Raw genomic sequence first — 27,687 nt, 5'->3', positions numbered from 1 at the left:
GTGGTTCTTTGTGTTTTAGTAAAGTTGGGTTTTGTCTTTGTTATTTTAGGATGCCGTATCTAAGTACCAGGAAGTCACAAATAATTTGGAGTTTGCAAAAGAATTACAGAGGAGTTTCATGGCATTAAGTCAAGATGTAAGTAAAAGATTATATGTATGTTTATGAAATAATAAAAATAAGGAAAGCAGAAAATTTTGTTTCTTTGGGTTTTAGTCCTTGCGTTACTGTTGATAAGCTCTCTGCAAGTTGAGGATTGCATTCAGTTACACCTAAAATGCTTTCCAATTCTGTAAAGTTTAATGTAACACCTGAAAGATGCCTGAGAACTGAGGTTTCAGATATGACAAACTTTTTTTTTTAGATATGACAAACTTAATATAGTAGTTACCCTAAAGATCTCGTTAAAAAAAAATTAGCTTATATATATACACACAGGTATTTTCCATATATTTCTTGTATATGAACATTTATTTTCCATATATTCCTTTATGCCTAATGACCATCTTACAGTTCTATTAACTATCAGAAAATAGAGTCTTGTTTTTATATTTGGTAATCACTGTCTCCATTAGGGATCTTAAGGAATGTGGCAGACTGGGATACATTGCTCTTGTATCAACTCATGATCTAACAAAGTGGTGTGTTTTTCCCATACATCTTTTGATGTGCTAGAAGTCTTTGGGAACAGGACAAAAATACAAGCAAAGTCAAATAATTTGTTGAAAATTGAGGGAGACCAGAAAATTCATATTCTTAATTAGTGTTACCTTATTTGGAGAAAGGTTAACAGCATTAAATACAAAGTTGCCTCAGATTTGGTTAAGTGAATAAACAAAACAATTATGTGATGGGAGACATTGCAGTACAGAGATAAAAAGTTCTGATTCTGGAACCAGACTGTCTGGTTTGAATCCTGACTCTGCCACTTTTATTTAATAGTTGTAGGACTTTGAGTTACTGAACTTGTCTGTCCCTATATCATTCAGGGTTTTCCAGAGAAACAGAACCAGTAGTATCAAAAGAGAGACAGGGAGAGGAGAGAGGCTGTCACAGTGCTTTGGTTTTCTGATCTGTAAAGTGGCGATAATAATGGTCCCTACGTCATCACAGGGTTGTGCTTGGAACAGTATTTGACTCATGGCTAATATATTTCATGCACTTAATATGTTACTTACTAAATTTGATTAAAGTTGGAAAATATTGATGATATCCCTCAAAATGGAATAAAAGAAAACTTAATTTACACCCAAGTAGGGAATTGTTCCACTTCACCTAGGTCAGAGCCTCAGGCTTGATGAATCCTGGCCAATTTCTTTTTCTGATTTCTTTAAAAAAATATGGATCATAGAAGTAGGATTGCTGTACAGTTTAATAATAGAATCAATCTATTTCTCAAGCTACTAACACCATGTAAGTGAAAATACTTACATTCTCCTTTGCTTCTGTTTTAACAGTGATGTTTTCAGGAACTTTTCACGAGGCATTTAAATTTATTGGCAGTCTTTTTATTGAACTCTGATGCTTTATTGCACTTTCCCACAATTTTTAAACACCTTCTTTGTTTTGCATTCAAGAGTTCTTGGGGCTCCTGGGTGGCTCAGTTGGTTAAGCGTCTGCCTTTGGGGTCCCGAGTCCCATTCCTGGCTCAGCGGGAAGCCTGCTTCTCCCTCTCCCCCACTACTCGTGCTCTCGTGCTCTCTCTCTCTCTCTCTCTCTCAAATTAAAAAAAAAAAAAAGTTCTTTAACCTAGCTCCAGCCTACCTTTTCGAGTTTTCGTATTCTTTCTTTCTTGAACTGCTCATTTTATCCAAAGTGGCATTCTTTATCTTCTTTCTTTTGCTTTCTTGACTTAATTTCACATTCCTGCGTCTCTTCCTATAATATTTCCTGCCTCTGGCTACTGGCTGCCTCTCTACCCTAAAACTGCACACACACACCCAGCCCCTTCTCCCCAGTAAGATTGAAAGCTCATCTGTCTTAGGAGTAGATGTCACTTTCTCCTTGAAAGCTTTCTGTACTGCCCTAGCTTAGATTTCATCTCTATGTATGTATGTAGTATTCACTTGCTACTTACTGTTAAATATCATTTAATCTGCTACCCTCTCTGCTGCCATCATAGATTTGTCTTATTGCAGACTTCATTGTTCTCCTAGGTCTCTCTTCCTCATTTCTCCCTTTATTATACATTTCGTATGTCTTTGTTTTTTTCTGTCTCAGTTTATCCTGCTGAGGCTTGAGAAATGGGAGAAGGTGGGAAGGAAAACACTTTTATGGCTCTTGAAAAGAGTGACCTTTCTTTAAAAGTCTGACCTTTTTTTGACTCCAAGCTAACACTATTATGCATGAGAAAAAGAGAGACGTATTTGAGTTTGGTTGATGCTCTCCCTTTACCTTCCCAGGAAAGTTAAAGACTAGCAGAAGGAAAAGAACAGTGGGGGAAAATATCTGTGTACTTAGCATATATCTCTCTTCTACCTCCACCTTTTTCTCTGCCAGCATACCTTTATTCATAAAAACAAGTCAGTTTCTTTTCTTTTTCTTTTCCTTTTATTACTGTTTTTAAGTAGGTTCTACATCCAACATGGGGCTTGAACTCATGACGCTGAGATCAAGAGTCGCATGCTTTACTGACTGAGCCAGCCAGTCACTCCATAGTCACTATTTTCAATATGTTGGGATAATATAGTACTAGCAGTGGATTGTTGGGGGTGAGGAGAAGGCAGTGGTGGGTTGTAGCATCTCTGTGAGTCGATAGTAGGTATTTAAAGTGAAAAATTTGGACCATTTTTCCATTTTTGGAGATGGATATAGGTAAGATTTTTTTATTGTTACTGTGTTTGGGTTTCTTTCTTTCTTTTTTTTAAAAGATTTTATTTATTTGACAGAGACACAGCGAGAGAGGGAACACAAGCAGGGGGAGTGGGAGAGGGAGAACCAGGCTTCCCGCTGAGCAGGGAGCCCGATGCAGGGCTCGATCCCAGAACCCTGGGATCATGACCTGAGCTGAAGGCAGACGCTTAACGACTGAGCCACCCAGGCGCCCCTGGGTTTCTTTTTTAATTGACTCAGGGGCTTAATTAGAAATTTTAATTTTTATACTTTTTATTAGAAAAATGGCAAAACTAAAGAAAGGGATATAATGAACACCCTGTATCCATACTCATCTTCTACAGTTTTCATCTCATGGGCAGTCCTATTTCATATATACCCACACCTACTCCCTTATTCCCTATCAGCTAGGTTACTTTGAAGCAAATCCCAAATATATCCTTTTATTGGTAACATTTCAGTAGTATAATACTTTATAGGGGAAGATGTGTTCTGAATTTCTAGCAACTGTTTAAAACAGATGATATATTAAATATTAAAGTTTTATTTGTAATTTGGGAATCATCATTTTGTATATCAAGATCACATACTCATTGAGTAAAGTGTATCTTATTTATATTGGACTTGAAATTGGTTGAACTAAATTAGGAATTTTGTGAAATTCATTTCAGTGTCTTATGCTTACATTTTTATGCAGATTCAGAAAACAATAAAGAAGACAGCGCGTCGGGAGCAGCTTATGAGAGAAGAAGCAGAACAAAAACGTTTAAAAACTGTACTTGAGCTCCAGTATGTTTTGGACAAATTGGGAGATGATGAGGTGAGAACTGATCTGAAGCAAGGTTTGAATGGAGTGCCAATATTGTCTGAAGAGGAATTGTCATTGTTGGATGAATTCTACAAATTAGCAGACCCTGAACGGGACATGAGCTTGAGGTATAGTGGTATTTGATAGTAGAAACTTCTAAGTGCTGACTTGACAACTAAAAAGTAATTAATTAGCTTTTTAATTATTATAAGGTTGAATGAGCAGTATGAACATGCTTCCATTCACCTGTGGGACTTACTGGAAGGAAAGGAAAAAGCTGTATGTGGAACAACCTGTGAGTATTATAATTTTTTATTTTGTAACTAAGAGTCTTTAAAAACTGGTTTTCTATTTAAAAGTAATGTTAATTGAAGAAATTTCAGAACTGTGTAAATAACATTCATCTACTGTTTACTTTTGGTTTACTTCCTTTTTTTTTCTTTTTGCCGTGTGTGTATGTGTAAGTCAAAAACACCAGTCATAAATCTGTAGAGATGGGAATCCTAACTTAACATGGTTTTGTTTATAACTTACTCTGCTTGAGGTAGACAGATTAACACCACGTAGACTTTTCAGAGTTGTTGGTATTAGATAGGGACTTTTTTTTTCCTTACTGGTGAAATTTTGTGAAAAATGCTTACTGTACCTCATATGTTTTACTCATGGTCCTTGCCTTCATCTTTCTTTAGTTTTTTTTAGACTTCAACTAATTTGAGGATGTTAATTTTTTTGTATTTTTTTTTAAACCTTAACCTCAAATGTGCAGTGCGTATTGATTTTAAAGAAAATAAAGGGCCATTTAAGCTTCACTACCTCAGTAAATTAGGAATTTTAGGTTTATTTCCTTAGTAAATAAGGGAATAGGTTCTTTGCTATTTATGAAGTTGATTAGGAAAGTAGATTTTGAACATATTAAGGTAAAAGTATCTGTTTATACAGCTATTCGGTGAAAAATTGGATAAAAAGCTTTAACTGGCAAAACTGTATGATGTAATTTGAGTGTATTTGCTTTAAGGAAATAGGTAAATCAAATATGAGGAACCAGCCTTTTTGTAACTTTTCATGTCAGAAATAATTTTCTTGGTTTGTTAACTTGCGTTGTTTACTGTATTTCTTTGTAAAAAAATCATTTTGGCTTCTTAATTTTAGTTCTGCACCAAATATGTACTGAATTTATCATTTGAAGTTCTAATAGAAAGAAATCTACGCGTGTGTATAAACTTGTTAGCTTGAAAAAATAGTTTTAGGTCAAGCCTGATCATTACTGAGGAGTAACAAGGGTTAAATAAGCTTGTAGCTTATTTTGGTGTTACTTTCTACTAGTCTTGTTCACTCATCTTAGGAATGTAAGATCTTTATTGCTAATGAAGAGGTACTAATGAACTCAAATTGGTGTTTTCGTGTGCATTTAGTTTTCATGCATAAGTTTTTTAAAACAAATAGTTCTTAGTTACGAGCCTCTGATGCAGAGGAAGGGAAACATGAAATGTTCATTCAAAAAGTTGTTAGTTTTATTGTTAACAGGATTAACTGTATGATATTTTGATACTGTCCTTGAAGTTTTATTTTTCTGTAAAGTGACCTACTGGAGAATACATTCTACAAATATAGGTACATTCTACGTGTACTATATATAAGGCCAGGAAATTGAGATTAATTCTTGACACATACCTTCACCTGCTGCCCTGCCCCCTTATATCCAAGTGTACCAAATTCTGACAGTTTTGCCTTTTAAATATCTTTTGAATCTATCTACTTCTTTTTCTCTTCCATTTTCCTGTCTCTTTTCTAATGCAGTCTCTTAACTGAATCCACCCTCCGCATCCCTCTTTAAATTCTTTTAATGGCTTTCTTTTATTTATTTATTTATTTTTAAGATTTTATTTATTTATTCAACAGAGAGATAGACAGAAGAGCACAAGCAGAGGGAGTGGCAGAGGGAGAGGGAGAAGCAGGCTCTGCACCGAGCAGGGAACCCGATGCGGGACTCGATCCCAGGACCCTGAGATCATGACCCGAGCCGAAGGCAGACGCCTAACCATCTGAGCCACCCAGGCGCCCTTAATGGCTTTCTTTTAATTATATTTTACATACAGTTGTTTTTAACTTAAAGACCTTGCATGTTCTGGCCCTTACTAGACTCGTCTTTTCTTTATGTTTTTACTTACTCCCTATGCCTCAGCCACAGCACATGCTTTCATTTTCTTGTATTTGGCACCCTTTCTCTTTATACAGGGCTTTGTAAATGCTGTTGTCTCTATCTTGAAACACTTCTCTCCTTTCTACTACTCATCTTCCAGATCGGTGCTCTTGCAGCACTTAATGCACCAGGAAAGCCTCTTGTGTTTCTTCGTGCCTAGGTCCAATCCATTGTACCTCTGTGTAGTACTTTTCACAGATGTGATTTTACTGTTTTTGTATCTGATAACTCTTCTCTATTGGACTATAAACTTAGGGAGGGCAGATACTGTATCTTTTACAAATCTTGTTGTAGCCCCGTTGCCTACCGCGTTGCCCAACATATAGGTAGGTGTTAAATACATACTAAATGAATTAAATGATAGTTGTCAGCTTTTTGTTTTGAACTAACTTCCTTTAAGTGTATAAAGTTTAATACTAATAGCTTCTTGTTATCTGTCATTCCATGATTCCTGTTGTTGGTGGACTTTAATGTTTTTTATATGTATGTTTCAGTAAGAGTTGATAAGGTTTTTTTCTTAGGGCAGTATTTTGTAGCATGTTGAATCTTATTCAGGTCAGGCATCCTGAGATGGCTGACATTATAATTCATATTTAATTTTTAGATAACATTATAATTCATATTTAATTTTTAGATAAAGCTCTAAAGGAAATTGTTGAGCGTGTTTTCCAGTCAAACTACTTTGACAGCACTCACAACCACCAGAATGGGCTATGTGAGGAAGAAGAGGCAGCCTCAGCACCTACCGTTGAAGACCAGGTAGCTGAAGCTGGTAAGTACTTAGGGGGATATGAGCTTTAGTTTATAGTCCTGGCTTTACTTCTTTTGCCACAAGTTCAGGTTATACATTTACTTAGTTACATATGCACATTGAGGTTTTTAATGAAACTTTAAGCAAGACAAAATATTCAAACAATGTGTATTAAGAGTTATTCCCAGAGGTATTAAATATCAGTCATTTAGGGGCACCTTGGTGGCTCAGTCCATTGAGGGTCCCACTCTTGATTGTGGCTCAGGTCATGATCTCAGGGTTGTGAGATAGAGCCCTGCATCTGGCTCCATGCTAGGTGTGGAGCCTATTTAAGATCCTCTCCGTCTCCTGTCCTCCCCTGGATCACTGTTACAAACTGATAGTTTTTTTTATTGCAGTATTGCTGGGCTGGAGTATAGATGAGGGGAAATGTTGTAGGGCTTTTTAAGTACATTGTGGTTGACATGCCCAGATTTATTGTTGTTTACCATGCTAGTATGTGAACTGAATAGCATGAGGGTACACACACGCGTGTGTGTGTGCATGTGTGCGTGCGTGTCTGTGTTTTAAGTGTTGGGGTGATTATAAATCTGTAGTCTTGAACTGTAACTGTCAATGGCAAGGGATCTTTTCCAATTAACTTTAACACCTAGCATAAACTATTAAGTAGGTAAGTACTCACTAGGAGTACTTTTATGATAAGTTGATAAATAAAATTCTGAGTACCATTGGAAGCATTGTCAGAGCATAAATTTTGTAGTGGTTAAAAAGCACGGATTCTTGAATCAGACTGCCTGGATGGAAAGCTTGGCTTTGACCCTCATTAGCTATGTAACTTTGGGCAAGCAACTGAATTTCTCTGTATCTCAGGTTCTCTATTTAGAAAGTAGTATGTGAAGTATGTATGTATATGGTATCTGGTACATAGTAAGCACTTCATACAGTGTTATAAGGTTGAAACTAGAAGGGAAGATTGCACGTTGGTGGAATTTATTGTTTGCAGATCAACATAAGGAAGTCTTCTCTCCACCTTTAACTACTTTCACCAACTGATTAAAATAGAGAGTAAGATTTTAATCTCTATGCTGCTTTATAATATTACTTCTTAAGGCTAGAGAGAGAAGTTTTAACTTAGCTCTTGGCATTTTACCTAATCAGAAATACTCTTGAACCTAATTCATTCTGGAATAAATGGTAAAGAAAACTCTTTCTAAATACATTATTGTAAGAATGATTAAAATACAGAAACTTACTGCTGACTATAACTTTGTAAATAAATTCCGGCTATTTGATGGTAAACTGCTAACTTATTTGGAGTTTAAACGAACTGTTAATTTTCAAAAGATTTTCTTACTTTTCATTTATATCCTCTCTTAACCTCTTAGAACCTGAGCCAGCAGAAGAATACACCGAACAAAGTGAAGTTGAATCAACAGAGGTATGATTTTTATTTAATGTTAGCTTTCTTTTTCTGCCTTTCAAACAGAACTCTCAAACATTTACTTTGCTTTGCAGTATGTAAATAGACAATTTATGGCAGAAACACAGTTCAGCAGTGGTGAAAAGGAGCAGGTAGATGAGTGGACAGTTGAAACAGTTGAGGTAAGAGTTCTCTCGGTTACACGGTTGCTATCTTTTGTTTTTATTAGTAATTTTTGGATCTCCTAAGAACAAATTAAGATTGTTAGGCTTTTGCATTTTTAGTACATTTATTATCATAACAAACTTATTAAACATAACAAGATCATTATGTTTAAAAGATAATTTATTTATACCTGTGAATGTTTAGTAGAATCTCTGCTGATCCAGCTATAGAAAATTTATATAAAGTTATTTGTGTGTAAGTTAGGGTTATTAAAGTATATGATTTGTGTGTTGATACCAGGTTGCTCTGTAAAAATCTGGGCACCCATATGGATAGCCTTCAGAAAAGGCCCACCTTCCAAGGGATACGTTGGAGTGTCATCTTTTCTTCAATTGACATTACCTTTCTTCAGGTCCTCATGTCTAGTTCAGGTGCCCCCTTCATATTTTTCTTTTCTGACTGCCCCTGGCCATCCTATTCCGTTTTATAGGTCAGTTATTAGAAGATTTAGTTTTAATTAAGTTACTTTTACTTGAAACTCTTGATGGTGTTGTGTTACCTATAAGATAAAATCAAAATGCCTTGCCAAGTTGGTCCTTGCCATCCTTCCCACCCTCTTTTAGGTTACTTCTTTTATATATCTAAAGTACAGAAAAAATAGCTTTGAATAATATGCTTTTCTCTTTAATATTGTTATTCCATCAAGAGCATTCTCCAAAGGCGTAATTGTATTAACACCTTTAGCTTTTTATTGATGTACTAAAATGCACTATTGATAGCTTGAGTAAAGAACTTGCCCTGTACTCTAGAAAGTTACGTAGTTTGGATGAAAACAGTGTCCCATGAAGCCCTAGCAAGACAGTATGTATTTGCTGAATTATGCAAGGCAGTTCAGAAATATTAGAGGGGCGTTAAAAGAACAATAGATATAAAAGATCTGTAGAATGGTGATTTATATATGAGGTATGTAAACCTCCTGGGCCTTGACTAAGTAGATTTGGCATATGTTTTTAGGGGAGTGAGGTAATTGGTATATATTAGCGTGGATATAGGGGTAGAAATGAATTATTAGCATATTTGTTTTATTGAACATTAGGGATGAAAAGTATATGTTGGCATAGTAGTAAAGTTTGGGAAGTTACAGAGCTTAGTAGTACTTTTTTGCTTTTTATTGGGAGAGAAAAGTATATTATCATACTTAGTAATGTGCCAGTATGGTTTATTCTTAAGTACTTGGTAGGTAGGGCCTTTCTAAAGGCTATCCAGATGGAATTCTAAGGAATTTTTTGAGCAACCTGATGTAGATGACACATCAGTTGGTCTTCATAACAATTTAGGTAGTGATTATTATCTCATTATTGCTTATAAGAGAAGTAAGGTTATGATTTATCTAGGCTCACCAGGTATGACTTGCCCAGGTTTAAAAGCCAGACAGAATGTAAATTTGATATAATAAAAATTAATGAGATTTCCCAGAAGAGCAGGAAATTACTAAATAATAATCAGAAATTATTAGAGCTAGGAAAAAGGTAGGTGTAGTGAGCTTTGGCTTTGGTAGCAAGTTAGATAAGGTGATAGGGCTGGATTCTATGGTATTAGCAGAGAGAATGAAATGGTAGGAACTCAAAGTTTGATGATAATAACTAACTTGAGTGCTGACTATGTATCAGGTACTGAGATAAATACAGATTTAATTACTATAGAAGGAATAGTAGTTGAAGCAGAATACATTCTTTTAGGAAGCAAGCATGGGTAATCTTTGAAAGGAGGTTATAAAGTAAATCTGAAATGCTACATAGTGATCCTTTGGAATTGAGAACACTCTAGAAGTGATAGCACTGAATGTTAAATTTTAAATTTATGATTATAGTCAGTTTGAGTAACTACATTAAAGCCTACTATTTTGTTTATAGTATAGTGCCATATACGAATGGAGCTCTTGCATTCTCCCGGTCTGCATCCCTCCCCTCTTTATCCCCTTTAGGTGGTAAATTCACTCCAGCAGCAACCTCAGGCTGCATCTCCTTCAGTACCAGAACCCCACTCTTTGACTCCAGTGGCTCAGGCAGATCCCCTTGTGAGAAGACAGCGAGTCCAGGACCTTATGGCGCAAATGCAGGGACCCTATAATTTCATACAGGTAGGTGCGGTTGAGTCAAACACTGACTGAAAGTTTAAGTGTTTACGTGATTTAATTTAATTCCATTATATCCTGACTTGCAGGATTCAATGCTGGATTTTGAAAACCAGACACTTGATCCTGCCATTGTATCTGCACAGCCTATGAATCCGACACAAAACATGGACATGCCTCAGCTGGTTTGCCCTCCGGGTTAGTAATGATCTATTCTTATGTGTGAAATATAGGGCCAGTGCTTTCAGGTTTTGTAAAGCATATGAAAATTATTTCCTTTTAATGTTTGCTTAACTTTTGGATCTTGTGTCTTTTAATTTGATAAGAAATGTTTACTCTTTTTCCCTGTAATATAAATAACTGTAGTTCTGTTGCTTTTTTAAACCTTTTGTCACACATAGACTTAAGTATGTACAAATGTACAAACGTACAGCTTTGATGAGTTTCACAAACTGAACACACCAGCACCCAGAAATGGAATATTACCTGTACCTCAGAAGCCTTTCAGTCACTAGTTACCCTCTCTTCCAGCCCTGTGGGAAACATTTCCTGATTTGTAACATTATAGACCAATTTTGCTTGTTACTATAATTTATATAAATTAAATTTTGCTTGGCTTTTTAAATTTCAAAATTAAGCATAAAAATAATAGAGGGGTCTCTCTCTGAAGGATGCTTGCAGCTTTTTAGGAGAATTTGTGAACATTTTATTATCTAAATAAAAATGAGATGTAACAGTAAAGTGATTAAGGGGATGTTTAAGAGGAAAGGCAAAGATAGGCCAGAAGACAGTTGAAGTTTCAAACTTCTGCTAATCTTACACCATTATTAGAAATAGCACTAAATAGAGTTGTTGGTGTTTTGTACTCTGTTACGTGGACACTTTTTCTCCGGGACCATTAGTAATTTTGAGTCTTGGTTTTTTTCCCCAGAACATGTCATCATTAAGGGCACAAAAGTGGAACTATATAAAATAACATATTTAATGTCATATAAATCTTCAGTGTCATAAAGGGAGTTGCTGAGAGAAAGCATGTTTAATGACACTGTTAATTTGTTAAGGTAGTTAGGATTTCTCCAAAGTAAAGGGAGCTCATATCTCTAACGTTTCTACCAAGAGTTAAAAAACAAATCAGGGTTAGGCCTTCTGGAAAGGAATCAAAGTAATTAGTGTTCATTTTCCATATTCTACCAGAGGAAGACTAACACAGTTTTTATAGTTGGAAAGTTGTGCCAAAATCAACACGTACAGCATTGATACAACCTGTAAGCCATTTAGATACTCAGTTAATGCTGAGTTCGTTAGCCTCTCTGATGAAAATGGGTGATTTCTAAATGACTAACCACAGATCCTATATTTTTGATTCTTTAACCCATGGTTGGGGAAGGGAGTAGAAGACTGGTAAGAGTTGACAATTTGAATATAGGTTTTTTTAAAAGGTGTATTCTTATTTTTTCCCGTGGAAGCATTTAAGATTATACTGAAAGTTGATAATGTTAAAATATTACTGAATGTTGTCTATCTTAGGTGTTGAGTAAGGGTAATGCTACTTTGTAGTTACCACATTAAAAGGCTCTTTTTCATGGATAACTGTGGCATTGATTCTTGCCTATTCTACTCTGTACCTCTTTGTTAGTACTTTTTCACTGACGTCTTCCTTTACCTTAGCAGAACTCAAAATGAAAGCCATTGTGAGAGTTGACTAATAATGATTACCAGGAAACCAAAATGCTCACTTGAAAGCTAAAATCCTACCTATACTTTTCCAATTTATTTTCATGATCACTAAAAAGGTTTTTTTAGGATTTGGCTATAGAAATTTTCTCTAAAGAAATTTGATTCCTGGATAACAGTGGGGTTTTTTTGGTCAATTTTACAGTTCATTCTGAATCTAGACTTGCTCAACCTAATCAAGTTCCTGTACAACCAGAAGCTACACAGGTAAGAGTGACAGAAATACTGCTGTAGGTTTGTTTTTAATCAGTTCTTGGGTCTCTTTAATTGGCTTTTGAAAGTCAGGTATGAATTTTATCATTGTCAGAGTCTGGAGTGGGTAGCTGTCAGCCTTTATTTCCATGTTACATTTACTTTTGTTTTAATAACTTAAAAAACACTGTTTTTTGTTAAGTCTCATGTTTATAATAGTTTAATGAAGGAAGATGCCTTTTTATTTTGAATGGAGTAGAATTTGAGAAGACCTATTTAAATGTCATAATTCTAAAATTTAGTGTAGATATTGCCGTTTAGAAGCATTTGTTGGGGGACTTCATAACTGGACTTGGGTTTATCTAACTTTCAGCTTTAATATTAGATGTATTTTTTGCAGTTGTTAGGCTTTATAGTCTCTTTAGCAGGTATATCTGTTTCTTAGCCCTGTCTGTCTTAGAGTTTATAACAGAAAGCAGCTTTGATTGCTTTACTTCTGTGTAGGTTCCTTTGGTTTCATCCACAAGTGAGGGGTATACAGCATCTCAACCCTTGTACCAGCCTTCTCATGCTACAGAGCAGCGACCACAAAAGGAACCAATTGACCAGATTCAGGCAAGTTTCTGTTACTAGGTAACATAAACTTGATGAGGCACTTATTCATGAATTGGGCAGAGGTAAATATTGTGTTAATATTGTGATTCTTTTTGGACCTAATGCATGCAATACAGTATTTTGCTTTTATGAAATAGTTGAATTTCTTAACATACTAAGTCTTGGATAGTAGACTTGGCTAAATTCAGTTTACCACTAAAATGCATCTATTCATTTTGTGTTTAGGCAACAATCTCTTTAAATACAGACCAGACTACAGCATCATCATCCCTTCCGGCTGCTTCTCAGCCTCAGGTGTTCCAGGCTGGGACAAGCAAACCATTACATAGTAGTGGAATCAATGTAAATGCAGCTCCATTCCAATCCATGCAAACGGTAAGTAAATTAACTGAACTAACATTAAATGCCTAGTGTGTACTATGATCATACAGAGTGTCAACAGAAAAGTCTTCATTTAGCTTTGTGTTTGAGTTTGCATCTATCCAAACTGTGGAATATATTTAATTGCACATAAACTCTAATTTTTTCCTGTTCCCAGAGATAACATTTGACACTTAGGAGTTATGTGCTCACATCTTCCTTTTTTATAGTTTCATGCTTTTGGTTTGATTAATAAAAGTAAACATGCAGAAAAGTAGACTACTACGATATCTAAATATAAATCATTATCTAGATTTAACAATTGTCTGCATTTTTCCATATTTGCTTAATCTTACCTTACTGAAGTTTCTCATAGTGAATTTCACATATTATAGTTCATTGTGGTTTTTCAGTAAGCATCTCTAAATTGCAGAATTACTAGAAAGCAATGATAAAAATACTGTAATTAATGGGATATAGCTAAATTGGTGGTCATGGTAAAGTTCATAGAGTTAAATATTAAAATATTAACTTTTGGTTAAAATGTCAATAAAAATAAAAAAATGAATAAAATATTCAACTCAAATTTAAAGTTCATAGAATTAATTTCTGTAAGTGACATTGTATCAGGGGTTTGCATCCTTTAAAAAGCTTTCTTATTTATAGTAGCATTTCTAAGGTTGCTGCTTTGTGTGTCTTTTTATTTTTTTATTTTTTTTTAAAGATTTTATTTATTTATTTGAGAGAGAGAATGAGAGACAGAGAGCACGAGAGGGAAGAGGGTCAGAGGGAGAACCAGACTCCCCGCTGAGCAGGGAGGCCGATGTGGGACTCGATCCCGGAACATGACCTGAGCCGAAGGCAGTTGCTTAACCAACTGAGCCACCCAGGCGCCCCTTTGTGTGTCTTTTTAGATTTTGATCCCCTCTTATGCTCTCCTTTAAGTGCTATGTGGTGTGTATGTGTGTATGTAAATATATATATATAGAGAGAGAGAGTGTGTGGGTTTGAGACTTCTGTAAGAGAGAGAGAGAGTGTGTGTGTGTTTGAGACTTCTGTAATGCATTTACATTTGAGGTAAAACCAGCATTGAGGTCTGCCTTGTTAAAAGTAGGGAAATTATTAGCATAAAGGGATGAAGTAATCATTTACTTTATTTACTTACAGGTGTTCAATATGAATGCCCCAGTTCCTCCTGTTAATGAACCAGAAACTTTGAAACAGCAAAATCAGTACCAGGCCAGTTATAACCAGAGCTTTTCTAGTCAGCCTCACCAAGTAGAACAAACAGACCTTCAGCAAGAACAGCTTCAAACAGGTGGGAAAACCAGCGTCCCTTCCTTGGCTGCTTGCTTTCCAGCTGTTACTGATAGTGTTAGGAGAGTTTAGACTTTAGAGTGTTAGTGTCCAAGAATTTTTGTTTTAGTAGTAGACCTTATGGATTTTTCATTAAATCGAGTCCATATTTATTGTATGTGAATTACCTGCACTTTTTTTTGAGGCCTTATGCCAATTTTCTTTTGGTCAGTAAGCATTCATAATATCCCTGTTTCATTCTATGATTTTAGTGGAACTAAACTTGTTACTCAAATTATGATCAACTTTACTTTTCATTGCTAATTAATTGAAGCCAACGAGCATGATACCTGGTAGGTAGTAAGTCAGTTATACAAAGTTAAGAAGCAGTAAGGAATTGGCTTGGTTGTCAGTGTGCAAGTTAGAATAAAATATGCAAAAACCTCATGGTAGCTGTATTTGGTAGATTAGGTTGAAACGAAGTCTCTGTTGGCAAGTAAGGTCATTCATAAGTTGGCTAGTTACCACACACATTGCAACAATGTAGATAGAGATATCGTAGATTTCTGAACTTTGTAAGGTGTGAAATACCTGCTTTAGGTCTTTGGTTATTTAGATCCCAGGTTGTTTAATTGGAATCCCATAACAAACTAGCAAACCTTTCTAAAATCATACGAGTTAATAGTTTAATTTTACCACACTGATTTAAATAACTATGAAATATTCTAATTGTCCAGTTTCTTGATAGACTTGGATCAACATTATGGATTTTTCAGTACTAAATTCTTACACATTTCCTGTAGTATTAAGCACCAGTAATTAGTAGGGAGTTTGAATCAGCTGTAATCTGCTATTTATCCATTATGCTATCTGTGGTCAGCTGCTGAGTGGTAAAACTGGGCTTCATGCTCTCAGGCTCCTTTAATTATTGCCATGTACTCATAAGCATGTCAGCACAATGTCTAAAGGCCCCAAATACACCTGTTCCACAGCAGATTGTACTGTCAGGAATAACCTGCAAAAGGGATATGGCAAGAATCTGGCTATTATTTATGGACTTAGAGTTTATGCTGTACAAACACTTCGATAGAAAATTTTTTTTTTTTAAAGGAATTCTGGTTTTGTTTTCAAGATTTTATTTTTATTTATTTTGTGAGAGAGAGAGAAAACAAACATATGAGCCTGGAGGGGGCGGGGCGCAGAGGGAGAAGCAGACTCCCCACTGAGCAGGGAAGCCTGATGCAGGGCTCGATCCCAGAACCCTGGGATCATGACCTGAGCAGAAGGCAGACAGACGCTTAACCGACTGAGCCACCCAGGTGCCCTGATTTCTGGTATTTCTAAATGAAGTGCTTTAATTGTACTGCTCTGAGTTTTCTTGCAGTGAGATTTGACCAAGACTCATACAATTCTTACTGATAAAAAGTTGAGTTGAAAATTCACTTTTGACCACTCTCTATATGCATGTGAATCAAATCTCTTCAAATAGAAAATGTTACCTGTAATCATGATAGTTGCCTGTAATTTTAAATTTGGGGAATGTAGTGAAAGGCACTCTGTAGAAAGATCACACAGTGAATGGTGTAATTGGTCCATTAATTACATAGTTCAAAAAGGAACCATGACCCCTTCTCCTCCTAGGCATACTTGGGCTTTTTCACTCCAAATAGCATTCTAAGAACTGATAAATGTGTTTGGGGTTTCTTCAGGATACAAAATATATCAGGTGAAGTTTTTCAGGTCATACCATACCTTTTCTTTCTGCCTAAACATGGAAGATTTGGGCTGCCAAGAGGTTGCTGATTGTTTTTGTTCCTGGGGTGTGGGCCTTCCTTTAGTCTCTACCTTCCATACCTTCCAAAGGTAGTGTTTGCATCCCATTTTTCCTGGGAATTACAGACATTGGGATAATAGCAGAAAGGTACCTCAGGATTTAATTTTTGAAGATTTCTAGATTCTAGACTTCTCCCCATTGTGGAAGGAGGAGGGGGTGTGCAAGGTTACTGTGAACCTTCTAGAATCTTCTCTTCACCTCATCAGGTTGAGTACCAGTGTGAGTGCTATTTAACTGTCTTCTAAATTGGTTGTACTTAAAAGTACTTGAAATGGAATCAGGCATTAAGGGGGGGTATAAGTTGAAGGCCTCTGCTGATTTATCTTTATAATTGACTGAATATTCCACCATATGGTTGTCTAGCTATGGGAGAGTATGGTTTTGTATGTTTCACTAAGTATCAAGGGAAATTTAAAAGGATGAGAAAGCTTTTACCACTAAGGAGCTTTATAGTGAAAAGAAACAAATGATACAAAATGGTAATTGTATTGTTTCAGTATGGAAGATCTTCTGAATTATTGTGGGTCTCTTGTGCTAGTAGGCAGATGCCTCTTAGAAGATGTTTAATAATACAGGTTTTTTCGTTTCATTTGGAAGGATAGATTTTTGTGATCTCACACATTTGTGTGCTTCTAAAGGTTTGGAATTATTGTTGGAGAATTGTATTCTCTTTAGCTTATTAATATATGGGTAGGAGGAAAAATAGGGACTTAATGACTTAACTAATGTATAGTTTTCACTATTGTTAATATGAAAATTTAAAGACAATTTGAGGAGGAAGTATAAGACACCCCTTAAACCAGAAAATGTGAGAGAACAGGTTGTAATGTGCTATGTGTATGCGGTGTGTGTGTGTATAAATTTTTTCTTTTTATTATAGTGGTTGGCACCTACCATGGTTCCCAGGACCAGCCCCATCAAGTGACTGGTAACCACCAGCAGCCTCCCCAGCAGAACACTGGATTTCCACGTAGCAGTCAGCCCTATTATAACAGTCGTGGTGTGTCTCGTGGTGGTTCCCGTGGTACTAGAGGCTTGATGAATGGATACAGGGGCCCTGCCAATGGATTCAGAGGTACAAAAAAAAAAGCAGCAGCAAGTTTATGTTCTTTTTTGATTTATAAAATACATAGAAATATGTCGTAAGGTTTTTGGGAAAGATCTGTATCTGCATTAGCCTCTTATGTACGATTTAAACATTCTTAGTATGTTATAGGCAGTTATTTTTTTTAAAAGATTTATACTTATTTGAGAGAGTGTGAGGGAGCACAAGCCGGGAGAGGGGCTCAGGGAGAGGGAAAAGCAGACTCCCTGCTGAGCAGGGAGCCCGATGTGGGGCTCCATTCCAGGACCCCAAGATGATGACCTCAGCCGAAGGCAGGTGCTTAACCGACTGAGCCACTCAGGTGGTCCTGTTATAGGCATTTAAATTGATAAAATTAGGAATGAATTTTTTTAGGTGTCAAATCCATGTCTTCTGTGTCCTCTAGGTGATAATTGCTTTCCACACATTATCAGACTTTATGGGGATTTTTTTTGTGTGGGGGGGGTGTGTGCATGAATGGGTAAAAATGTCCTCTTCCAAGAAAGTTAATACTCAGAAATTTAGGAACAGATTGGATCAGGATAGGAAACTAGAAATTAGTTTAAAGAACTAGCATGGCTTACAATTTTTCAGTTCTTCCTTTGGTCAATAGTAAGAAATAAAAATTCCTTGTGTAGATAAGAAAATTATTTTCTTGTCCTAAATTTTAGGAGGATATGATGGTTACCGCCCTTCATTCTCTAACACTCCAAACAGTGGTTATACACAGTCTCAGTTCAGTGCTCCCCGGGACTACTCTGGCTATCAGCGGGTAGGTAGAAGTTGCTTTAAAATATAAACCTGACCTAAATACACCAATGAAATGGACTGATGTGGTTTTTGGACTTCAGTAATGAAGTAATTTGGGGCTAATTTTGTACCTTTGTACAAGATACTTCATTATGGAAAATGATGACTTTTGCTTTTCTTAAGAAGTACTCAGCATAGGTGCTCATTTAATAGAGTCTTAAAAACAATGATTTCATGCACTCTTGGTGGGATTGCAAATTGGTGCAGCTAATTTCACACTGAAAAACAGTGTGGAGTTCCTCAAAAAATTAAAAATAGAATTACCATATGACCCAGTAATTCCACTACTGGGTATCTACCCAAATAAAAGGAAAACACTAATTCAAAAAGATATATGCACCCCTGTGTTTATCACAGCATTATTTATAATAGCTAAGATGTGGATGGAAGCAACCCCAGTGTCCATCACTAGATGAATGGATAAAGAAGATGTGGTATATATAATGGAATATTACTCAGCCACACACACACACAAAAAAGAAATCTTGCCATTTGCAGGAACATGGATGGATCTAGAGAGTGTGATGCTAAGAGAAATAAGTCAGAGAAAGACAGATACCATACGATTTCACTCATATGTAAAATTTAAGAAACAAAACCGAGACTGACAAAAAAAACTCTTAAATGGAGAATAAACTTGGTAGTTGCCAGAGAGGGGAGGTGGATAGGGGGATGGGTGAAATAGATAAAGGAGATTAAGAGTAGACTTACCTTGAGCACTAAGAAATGTATAGAATTGTTGAGTCATTCTGTCGTACACCTGAAACTAATATAATACTGTGTTAATTATACGTGAATAAAAATAAGTGTGTGTAGGAGAAAAAAAAATGATTTTTAAGAGCAGAGACATCTCATTGAATATTCTTGAGAATAACAAGTATAATTACAGAATAACTTCTAGCTATGATGAAATGTGTAAAAGAATAAGGAAGAATTTTGTGTTCTGTAAGTGTCGGTAAGAATAGATAGATGATGAGTAAGCATTAAAAAGATTACATTTTCTTCAGTACTAACTAGCTTGTCTTTTAGGATGGATATCAGCAGAATTTCAAGCGAGGCTCTGGGCAGAGTGGACCACGGGGAGCCCCACGAGGTAATATTTTGTGGTGGTGATCCTAGCTCCTAAGTGGAGCTTCTGTTCTGGCCTTGGAAGAGCTGTTCCATAGTCTGCATGTAGGTTACATGTTAGGAATACATTTATCATTACCAGACTTGTTGCTAGGGATTAAATGAAATGCTCTGTTTCTAAAACTTCTCTTGAACCCAAATTTAATTTTTTGAATGACTTTCCCTGTTATTATATAAATTGTCTTGAAAACTAGAACATTTCTCCTCCTCAGAAAAAGTGTTTTTCCAACTGCAAATTATTTTTCAGGTCCTAAAACCTGCTAAATGTTTTTAGGAAGTACTTACTGAAACATTTTTGTAAGACATTTTTGGAATGAGATTGAACATTTATATAAATTTATTATTCCTCTTTCATTTTTGAACATGCATATTATATTTTAGGGTCAGAAATCCTTTAATGGCCAGATAAGCCATAGTTACATTTAGAGAACCATTTAGAAGTGATAGAACTAATTGAAATTTCAATGCCTTTGGATCACTAATAGTGATATAAGTGTCAAATTATTTCTGACTTTTAAATAAAACACCCAAAATCTTAACTAACTTACTGAACTATATTTAAAAATTACATGTTTAAAGAATTTCTGCTTTCGTCTATTACCATAGGAAAACTGCTTCCTATTTGGGCAGGAAGCCAACCTGTGTAACAGTTAGAGCGGTAGCATTTCATATAATCTGAAATTCTAAATGGTTCTCTGATTTAAGGGAAGTTAAATTGAATAGGTTTCCTCTAGATATTGGCCATAACATGTATAAAATGTATATTAAGGAGGAATTATAAAGTACTTTGATTTCAATGCTAGTAGAAACTGGCCAGCAAAAAGGTGCATTTTATTTTTAAATTAATGGATCACTTGGGAATTAACTGACTTGAAGTATCAAAGGATATTTGCATGTGAATGTGGGTTATGTTCTTTCTCACCTTGTAGCATATTTTATGAAAGTTGAGTTGACTGGTAGCTAAAAATCTGTTTTAACAGCATGTAAAAAGTTATTTTATCTGTTACAAGTCATTATACAATTTTGAATGTTATGTAGTTTCTTTTTAACAGTTTAGGTAACAAGGTCTGTTTTTCATTCTGGTGCTTTTATTAATTTTGATAGTATGATGTTACTTACTACTGAAATGTAAGCTAGAGTGTACACTAGAATGTAAGCTCCGTGAGAGCAGGTACTTTGTCTGTCTTCACTGCTGTATCTATTTCCAACGCCTGATGACAGTGCCTGGCACATAGTAGGCACTCAATAAATACTTGTTGAATGAATGAATGAATGAGTACTGGTGGAATACTCCATTAGCTCTACTCTTCTTTTAGCTAGAGAACATGAGCAAATTTGCGCATGACAACTTCCAGGACAGGTGAACACTGAAGAATTGACCTCTTAAACCTAATAATGTGACAAGCTGCCCACATGCTTCTTGACTTCAGATGAAAATCTGCTTGAAGGCAAAGCAAATAATATTTGAAAGAAAAACCAAATGCCATTTTTGTCTTCTAGGTCGTGGAGGGCCCCCAAGACCCAACAGAGGGATGCCGCAAATGAACACTCAGCAAGTGAATTAATCTGATTCACAGGATTATGTTTAAACGCCAAAACACACTGGCCAGTGTACCATAATATGTTACCAGAAGAGTTATTATCTATTTGTTCTCCCTTTCAGGAAACTTATTGTAAAGGGACTGTTTTCATCCCATAAAGACAGGACTACAATTGTCAGCTTTATATTACCTGGATATGGAAGGAAACTATTTTTATTCTGCATGTTCTGTCCTAAGCGTCATCTTGAGCCTTGCACATGATACTCAGATTCCTCACCCTTGATTAGGAGTAAAACATAATACACTTTACAGGGTGATCTCTCCGTAGTTATTTGAAGTGGCTTGGAAAAAGCAAGATTGACTTTTGACATTGGATAAAATCTACAAATCAGCCCTAGAGTTATTCAATGGTAATTGACAAAACTAAAATATTTTCCTTTTGAGAAGGAGTGGAGTGTGGTTTGGCAGAACAACTGCATTTCACAGCTTTTCCGGTTAAATTGGAGCACTGAACGTTAGATGCATACCAAATTATGTATGGGCCCTTAATATAAAAGGCTGGCTACCAGCTTTGACACAGCACTATTCATCCTCTGGCCAAACGACTGTGGTTAAAAACACATGTAAATTGCTTTTTAACAGCTGATACTGTATAAGACAAAGCCAAAATGCAAAATAGGCTTTGATTGGCACTTTTTGGAAAAATATGCAACAAATATGGGATGTAATCTGGATGGCCGCTTCTGTACTTAATGTGAAGTATTTAGATACCTTTTTGAACACTTAACAGTTTCTTCGACAATGACTTTTGTAAGGATTGGTACTATATATCATTCCTTATACTGTACATTGTCTGTCACTAATCCTCGGATCTTGCTGTATTGTCACCTAAATTGGTACAGGTACTGATGAAAATATCTAATGGATAATCATAACACCCTTGGTCACATGTTTTTCTTGCAGCCTGAAGGTTTTTAAAAGAAAAATATCAAATGCCTGCTGCTACCACCCTTTTAAATTGCTATCTTTTGCAAAGCACCAGTATGTGTTTTAGATTGATTTCCCTATTTTAGGGAAATGACAGACAGTAGTTTCAGTTCTGATGGTATAAGCAAAACAAATAAAACATGTTTATAAAAGTTGTATCTTGAAACACTGGTGTTCAACAGCTAGCAGCTTATGTGTTTCACCCCATGCATTGTTAGTGTTTCAGATTTTATGGTTATCTCCAGCAGCTATTTCTGTAGCAGTTGCGTTTATCTTTTGTCTAATCCTAACTGAATTATCTTTTTCTCATGGAGGCGTTTATATTCAAAGTGGTGATTCCTTCACTTAGATGCATAGGGAGAGTCACAAGTTTGATGGAGATGACAGTTTAGTAATTTATGTACTGTTGGAATTTGTGCTAGCAGTTTGAGCACTTGTTCTGTGTGCCTATGAACTTAATGCTGCTTGTCATATCCCACTTTACTTCATGGAGAATTAATCCCATCTATTCAGCAAAGGCTAGTAATACTAAGTGAATGGTATTTTCTGTGCAGAAACTGAATTTTGTTTTATTAGCCTTTAGCTAAGGAATTTTTCCAGTAGGTGCTCAGCTACTAAAGAAAAACAAAAAACAAGACACAAAACTATTCTCAAACATTCATTATTAGACAACTGGAGTTTTTGCTGGTTTTGTAACCTACTAAAATGGATAGGCTGTTGAACATTCCACATTCAAAAGTTTTTTGTAGGGTGGTGGGGAAGGGGGGGTATATCTTCAATGTTTATTTTAAAATAAAAGAAGTTCTTGACTTTTCTCATGTGTGGTTGTGGTACATCATATTGGAAGGGTTATCTGTTTACTTTTGCAAATGAGTATTTCTTTTGCTAGCACCTCCTGTTGTGTGCTTAAATGACATCTGCCTGGGATGTACCACAACCATATGTTAGCTGTATTTTATGGGAAATAGATAAAATATTCGTGGTTTACTGGGTAATCCCTAGATGTGTATGCTTACAATCCTTCTATATATAAAACTAAATTTGCTGTGTAGAAAATAATTTCATGACATTTAAAATTGAAGTAAATAAGTTCTTTATACAGTGATCTCTATGAATCAGTTCAGAGACGAGATGGGGGAGAAATGCTTTCTAGGTTTCAAACGTCTATGCATTAGTGTAGATGTTGTAGATGTTGTAAAGATGTTAGTTTTATTATTTCTATGTATGTTTTTAAAAGAATCGTTTGTTCTCTTGGAAATACAATTTTTTTTTTTTTTGGCATTCTGTCATCACAGTCTAAATGTTAAGCTTTTATGTCTCAATTCAGACTGTATTTTTTAAAGGAGTGCCTCGTTATGAGGCAGAGAACTTCTTTTTAAAAAGAAGTTAAGATCTGAGTCTTGGTACTAAGTGTCCTGTATAATCTGTGAATACTTGTCCTTACCTGCAGAAGGCCTTTTGTTTGGTCAAATGCTTATTTTAGCAGAGTTGCAAGGAAATGACTGTTACATGTGTCACTGTAGCTTCTTGGTATAGTAAGACTCCACATATAAGGTACTTGTTAAATGCACAATATCAGTCATCTCATGTGGATAATGAGACTTCTATTTTAAAGCTTTAAGGTAGAATGTCATTGATGACCTTGGTTAGAGCAGTTTTATTTCTAGATCCTAATATCCCTAAAGAATATGGAAGAGGTTTTGCAATCAGTGTATCTTGATATTAAAACAAATGTCCTTTAAACATTTTTAATCAGTTAGCTTCTGCAGTTCTTTTGTCTCCTATATATGCATCGCTGTTATGTGGGAGACTCTTCCACTTATAGGAGGCATGAGAATTTGTGTTTATTCTCAGAAGCCTCAGTAACTGAAGTGCTCTGTTGACAACCAGTTCATAAAATGTAGAAGGCAGTTCAGTAGTCAGCCTCCTAAGTGTCTTAGGAAATTTGTACCGTTCATTATATTTCCAGTAATATATCTAATTAGGGGAATGAGATACAGGTAAGCACTGAGTTCAAAGCCTTCTTCATTTCATCTTTAAGTTCCTGAACTCTCGTCCTACTTGAGTTCTTACTAAGCACTTTTAAGTTTTACTGACTATAAATTATATTCAAAGAATCAGTATTGCCCTTGAGTTGTTTATCCCTTCTCTAGAGTCAGCGGGGAGGGAAACCATCAGGAAAATGAATGTAAATTGTTAAGGCTTATCTTTATACCTTTTCCCATTCTGAGATCTATAAAAATACTGGAAAAGACTAGTGAATGTCTTAAATTACATTAGATTAAATATTAAAATCTGATTCCTTACTGTCCTTGAGTGAAGTCTGCATTGGTTGTGTATTTTATCCAGTAAAGCTCTGAAGTGCTACTTGTGAGAGGAGAGAAGGAAGAAGCTTAAATCTATCTGGTAGCCTTGTCTTCTAAGGTAACTAGACTGCCACCTTCTTTCAGTCAGGATCTTAATACCTTAATTTAACAGCTGTTGCGAGGCCTAATCCAGTCTCATGCAGAAGACTGGCTCATTGAGTGCAGGCAGTGCAAGACCACCTGATCTAGTACAAGGCAATTTTTAGTGTTGTATTTTTATTTGTAAATACTAGTTTTCTTTACTGTGTTTATATTCGGGAGACTCTGTATTAAGCCACTGAACTAAGGCTTCATTTGGCAAATTTGGGTGTCCTTTGCCAAGCATCATGGCAAGCACTAAGCGTTCAGTGGTGACAAAATCACTGTGGTTCCCGCTTTCACTGAACGGTCTCGTCAAAGATAATGGCAAGGTGACACAAAAATGTAGCAAGTGCCATGATGGAGCAACATGGTTGATGACAGGTATAAAGGCCATGACTCAGATAGGTTATGACCTAGTCAAAATGATCAGGAAAGACTTTGGTGAAAGGGATAATTCAACTAAGACTTGACGGATTAGGAGTAATTAGGCAGAGAAGTGGAGAGAAGAGCACATCCAAAGGTACAATCTCCAGTGACTGAGAAGGCTATCTGCCCAAGTGGGAGGAGTTATGGCTTTTAGTAGTTAGTGGCTGAAGAAATAGGTAAAGGGTACTATAGATGGCTCTATAGTTATATTCCATGTTAAGTTTTGTCTCTTAACAGTTGGAAACTATAAAGGGTTTCTAAACTGTGTGTATGGGGCCAGGGGTGGGTTCAAGGATGGTCACCTAATAAAATTTGCCATTTAAAGAATAAAATGCAGTGTTGAGAACAAAATGTATGGGGCAAGACATGTCTTTTGGAGTAGCCCATGTGAGAAATGATTACAACATAAAGTGGAGGACGGTAGTGAATGGATTCTAAATGTTTCCTGTCTCACTGGCCACTCAGTAATCAGTATCATTTACTGGGTAATCTAGGCTTCAGTTGTGAGACGTTGATCTCTAGCTACAATCTTTCCTAGGTGATCTCATCTAATCCCAGGACTTTGAATACAATCACTAGTATTTCTGTCACTCCGAAATACTCCTAGGTCCCAAACTCCCCAAAACTCCAGTCGTAGTCAGTATCTCAATTTGAATGTCTTGAGTATTCCAAATTAATCTCTCAATTAACCTGCATTTGCTTAGGATAAATACTTTGGCTATCATTTGTTTTTCTTTGATACCCTGTATCTAGTCCTTAAGCAACCTGGTTCTACCTTGGCAGTGTATCCCGAGTCCTGTAGCACTTCTAACCACCACGACCACTAGCTCACAGTGGCTAGCGACAGGGGCTTACAGTGGCTGGCTGCTGCTCTTGTCCTGCAGTGATTTTTGGACAGCAGCCAAGAATCAGCCTTTTCTGAGGCAAGTCGGATTTTGTCACTTCCCAGTTCCCAAACTCCTGGCTTTCCCATCATGCCTAGAATTCTAAAGTTTGGTCTGTGTGCGTTCATCGTTTGGCCTAATTTCCTACCATTTTGTTCTTGCTCATTGTAATCTGGCTACATTGGCTGCTTTGCCACCTTGCCAAGATTTTTCCCATTTAGAAATCTACGTGTTACATCTTCAGCGTGGGAAGGCTTTTCACTCAAATATTCTTAATGCTCATTCTTCCTAAATTCAGGTGTTTGCTCCAGGCTCCAGTGTCATTACCTCAGAGGCCTTCTATGGCCACCACTAAAACATAATCCTTTGTCACTGTTTACTTACTGGATACTTTTTTCTTAACAGCACTTAAAACTTAGAATTATGCAAACTTCATGAGTGACAGGAACATTTTGGTCACTTGATCCCTTCTGTCTGGTATATTGACATTTTTGTTGAGTGAATTAGAAAATGATGGATATTGGACTAAATGGGTGCTGGTGATGATTACATTAGAATTGGAAGTGTCTTGATTTGGGGAAGGAGTTTCAGTGAGGAAGATAAGTTCGGCTTCAGACATTTGAATTTGAGGTATCCGAAAAATGTCAAGCAAGCAGTTGGGATTTGTTTACTTGAAGGTCGACGATCTGGCTCAAAGACAAGAATGTGTAAGAATATATATGTGGTTCTTGTGCTTGGGCGAGTTTCGCCTGGGAGCCGGTGGGGGTGGGGGGTGAGGAAGAAGGGTGAAGTAATTTAGCAAGAGCAGAGCCCCAGAGCTGGTTTTCAGAAGAACGCCGTCATCTGATGGCCAGATAAGGCCAAAAGGGAGCTTACAAAATACCCACACTGGTGGGTAGAAACCACGCTGAATTCTCGACAGGTCTACAGGAGCATTTCTGCAGGTGTGGAGGGTCAAGTGAGATGAATCAAACAGGTCTGCTGGTAGTTTACTCATTTTGTCACATTAAAGTGGGAAGTTGTTTTAATAAAAGAATCGGTAAAATAACGCACAGATCCCTGGAGTCGGTCGTCTCGTAAAACTAGGCTAACACACAACCCTGGACCACTTACCGTATGCTGCCCCGGACCCAGCTGGGAACCCAGGCTTGCCCCAGCACAGTGGTAGGAGCTGAGGGTGCGGACACCTGTACGCTTATTTTGCCCTTCGAAGCCAGGGTATTTTGAGTCTGATGTGAGGCAAATCGCACCCGGCACCACAGCTGTCCTAAGCAGGGGATGAATTCCAAAACCGCGCTGAGGATTTAGGCTGCAGCTCCGCCTCCCGGGTCTCTGACGTCATCACACGGAGACGTGGTTGAAGAAGGTCCCCGCACGCACGTCACGCCGTGCCGTTAGTGCGCTTGCGCGCACGCCGCTTTCTAGGGCCTGAGCGGGACGAGCGTCGCGGAGCGAGGCCAACTCTGAGAGCGCGCGGCAGGCATCCGCTAGGGGCAGCCCGCCGCTTCCTCCTGGCTGCTGGAGTGATTCGGTTCCCCACGTGGTTCAGCTTGTTTGCTGGCTGGGATCCGCTGGGCTCGGGGCGCAGGTACCCAACACGGGATGGCTTGGGTTGGGTGTTGAGGTCGGTGTCCATGGGTCCAGAGGTGACCGGCTCGAGGATGAAGTCTCTGCATCTATGCCGATGCCCGGCCCTCGCCGGCTGCCTTCCCGCACGGGCGCTCCTAGATGACAGATTTCTCTTCCCCGATTGGCGGCCACCCTCGGCGTGCTTCTCGAGCGCTCTCGGGGGGTTGCGTGGCTCGATCTCCACCTTCTAGGGACCTTTTGCTAGGGGTCGGGGTGAGGGGGTGGGTGACAACACTTTCGCTTTCCGCGGGGCTTGCCCACAGTTCCTGGTATCGGCGCTGGGCATTAAACTGAGGCGCTGGGCGTTACACCGAGTCCAGATCTTCCCACGCTTTGAACTGTTTGTCTCAGCTCATTCTTTTATGGTCTTTATTCAGCAGTCACATTCAGGACTTTGTTTTATTTGCTAATG

At 37.1% G+C, this 27,687-nt stretch overlaps 2 protein-coding genes across 4 annotated transcripts in view; both read left to right on the top strand.

Moving 5' to 3' along the window:
- The window catches only part of CAPRIN1 (cell cycle associated protein 1), a 40,326-nt gene extending 16,073 nt beyond the window's left edge, over nt 1–24,253 (top strand). Inside the window, exons 4-19 of one of the 2 annotated variants that reach the window (XM_021685350.1) lie at nt 50–136; nt 3,528–3,766; nt 3,851–3,933; nt 6,473–6,610; nt 7,975–8,027; nt 8,105–8,191; nt 10,159–10,314; nt 10,398–10,506; nt 12,188–12,249; nt 12,739–12,849; nt 13,075–13,224; nt 14,377–14,527; nt 17,220–17,414; nt 18,095–18,195; nt 19,263–19,326; nt 20,862–24,253. In XM_021685350.1, the coding sequence (XP_021541025.1) occupies nt 50–136; nt 3,528–3,766; nt 3,851–3,933; nt 6,473–6,610; nt 7,975–8,027; nt 8,105–8,191; nt 10,159–10,314; nt 10,398–10,506; nt 12,188–12,249; nt 12,739–12,849; nt 13,075–13,224; nt 14,377–14,527; nt 17,220–17,414; nt 18,095–18,195; nt 19,263–19,326; nt 20,862–20,926 (1,851 nt within the window). In that variant the 3' untranslated portion in view covers nt 20,927–24,253. Of the gene's footprint in view, nt 1–49; nt 137–3,527; nt 3,767–3,850; nt 3,934–6,472; nt 6,611–7,974; nt 8,028–8,104; nt 8,192–10,158; nt 10,315–10,397; nt 10,507–12,187; nt 12,250–12,738; nt 12,850–13,074; nt 13,225–14,376; nt 14,528–17,219; nt 17,415–18,094; nt 18,196–19,262; nt 20,631–20,861 lie in introns of those variants that run through there. The other variant, XM_044919368.1, reaches the window with a different exon arrangement.
- A 2,896-nt stretch (nt 24,254–27,149) lies between these two features.
- NAT10 (N-acetyltransferase 10) overlaps nt 27,150–27,687 on the top strand; it is a 37,278-nt gene continuing 36,740 nt past the window's right edge. For both annotated transcript variants that reach the window (XM_021685351.2, XM_021685352.1), the window contains exon 1: nt 27,150–27,234. The gene's annotated coding sequence lies outside the window, so the exon portion shown is untranslated. The remainder of the gene's footprint in view (nt 27,235–27,687) is intronic.

The sequence above is a fragment of the Neomonachus schauinslandi genome, chromosome 11 (assembly GCF_002201575.2).
Source record: "Neomonachus schauinslandi chromosome 11, ASM220157v2, whole genome shotgun sequence".
NCBI lineage: Eukaryota > Metazoa > Chordata > Mammalia > Carnivora > Phocidae > Neomonachus > Neomonachus schauinslandi.
The sequence above is the reverse complement of the archived record's forward strand: the minus strand, read 5'-3'. Positions and strand labels throughout refer to the sequence as shown.